Raw genomic sequence first — 2,086 nt, 5'->3', positions numbered from 1 at the left:
ATCTGCTGCTGACAGTTGATCCTTGACCACGTGTCCGGAACGCTTCCCCAACCATTATAGGCGACACATGATGTTAAGTTAAGAGCGTACGTCTGTCTGTGTGTCTGTATTTTTTACCCAGACGCACAGGACAGACGGGTGCACGGACTGTGGTAAAATGCGTACACATGACGGGCTCAGCCTTCGTGACGCTGCGGCTGAAAGTCACGGCCGACCGATACCGGCCGGTCACAGCGCGTAGGAAGGCAGGGCACGCTGTAGCATTTACCTGTGGGAATCATTTTCGTACGTTCGGGAAAAGCAAGTCGTTCAAGCTCCAAGTCCTTGAGAACATGCCGCAGAGCACGAGAAAGGGTGAACATCCTCATATGGAGGCCGCTGTCAATATCCGCGAGCATCGTAAGACAAAAAAAGGGATCAGGACACACTGCGCACCATTGAGGTGCGAACCAATGCACAGTGGCGGAAGGCAGTGCTGTGCCGCCGTCAACGGCGCCAGCTCTTCTCGCAGCGAAACAAGGATGAACCACTTTGAATAGTATCTGTCCGTTACCCCGAGCGCGCTGAACAATGTTGCGCGGAGAATGTGTCCCAGAGATTCATAAGCGTTAAACAGCTTACAAATGCTGTGATCCGCTTGACGTTTTGGGGCGCGAGCCAACATTGCGTCGTTGGCGGGGGGGCCCCCAACGCCAGTAGCGTCGCCTCTTGGCGCAGAGAAGCGAGCGGGACACCTTTTAAATGCCTGATGATGAACGACGTTTGAAATATCACCAGTCCCGGTAAACGCACAATGTCCCGGTCTCGGTCAGTGTACAAGCCCCGGTTTGTATAGGCGCGATGTGCAAACCATTGTGTTAAAAACTGGGCATTGCGGTCAGATGTCAGAAGCAATTTTACCGTGGATAATGATAGCTGATCCAAACTAATATGTTATGTCATTACTGTTATACGTACGGGATTGCATTAAAACTGGACATTTCAGTCGGATTTCAGTATCGGTATTTTAATGTTTTACCGTGGAAAGTGATAGCTGATCGAAACCTCCCATTTTTATCAAATATATTTTTTGCATCTCGTCTGTTTACCAGCGTCTCCTGTCGCATTGAAGACGCTTTACTGTCATGTTTATGTGATAGTATCACTGTCATTGAAAATGCCGAGCCACCCTCACTTTACCGCTCCATGAAGTCAGGCCCATCTTCACACGCCGTGCCGCTGTGCTGCTCCGCCGTTGCGGGCTGTATGTCTGGGGTGACGGGCCGACCCTAACCAGCTCCTATGACCGCAGGTCGGCTCCCAAGGCGCACGGCGGGGTGACGGGCCGACCCTAACCAGCTCCTATGACCCCAGGTCGGCTCCCAAGACGCACGGCGGGGTGGCGGGCCGACCCTAACCAGCTCCTATGACCCCAGGTCGGCTCCCAAGACGCACGGCGGGGTGGCGGGCCGACCCTAACCAGCTCCTATGACCCCAGGTCGGCTCCCAAGACGCACCTTCGCCACAGCTACATCCACTGTCCAGGCGCCACCCCGCTGACTTCGGCCACGCTCGGCCAAGTCATCGACCGCGCGGCCTACGACTACAGCAGCACCGAGGCGCTCGTGTTTGTGCACCAGGATATCCGAAAAACATGGCTTCAGGTCAAACAAGAGGTGCGCGTGCTCGACAGCATGTCCAGATGGATGACCGTCAGCGGCTGTTGGCGTGGGTGGATGGGCCGCTAGGTTTCCCAGATGAAGGTTTGATGAAGGTTTATTTAAATTAGCAACCACGCTCGACGGGTCAGTGACCTATTCTACCTGACCCTGCGTGACTCGGTCTGCCCAGGGGGAGTAATGGCCGAGTGGTTAACGCTCTCAGCCTCCACGTGGGGGTCCGGATTCGAATCCCGGTTGCGCTGTGGTTGCTGAGCGCTAGTATGACCGCTGCGGGTGCTGGCGCTCCAGGAAAAGGGCGTGCGAGGACGTGCGCCGCGTTCCCTTAAAACAAAGGTGGTTTGTCCGCGGGGTTAACCAAGTGGGATCGGATCAATGTCACTGTTTGACCCAACCCGACGCAGTCCGTGACGTCACGTGATCCGCTC

General features: G+C 55.3%; 1 protein-coding gene across 1 annotated transcript in view; it reads left to right on the top strand.

Annotated features, from left to right (window-relative positions):
• The first annotated feature begins 793 nt into the window (after window positions 1-793).
• Window positions 794-2,086, top strand: part of LOC119111102 (medium-chain acyl-CoA ligase ACSF2, mitochondrial-like) — a 2,074-nt gene continuing 781 nt past the window's right edge. The window contains exons 1-2 of the mRNA XM_037234928.1: window positions 794-807; window positions 1,478-1,655. Coding sequence (XP_037090823.1) covers window positions 794-807; window positions 1,478-1,655 — 192 coding nt within the window. The remainder of the gene's footprint in view (window positions 808-1,477; window positions 1,656-2,086) is intronic.

Source organism: Pollicipes pollicipes, unplaced genomic scaffold (genome assembly GCF_011947565.3).
Source record: "Pollicipes pollicipes isolate AB1234 unplaced genomic scaffold, Ppol_2.1 Scaffold_7261;HRSCAF=8764_pilon_pilon_pilon, whole genome shotgun sequence".
NCBI classification, from domain to species: domain Eukaryota; kingdom Metazoa; phylum Arthropoda; class Thecostraca; order Pollicipedomorpha; family Pollicipedidae; genus Pollicipes; species Pollicipes pollicipes.
Note: the sequence above shows the minus strand (reverse complement) of the source record. Positions and strands in the feature narration are given on the sequence as shown.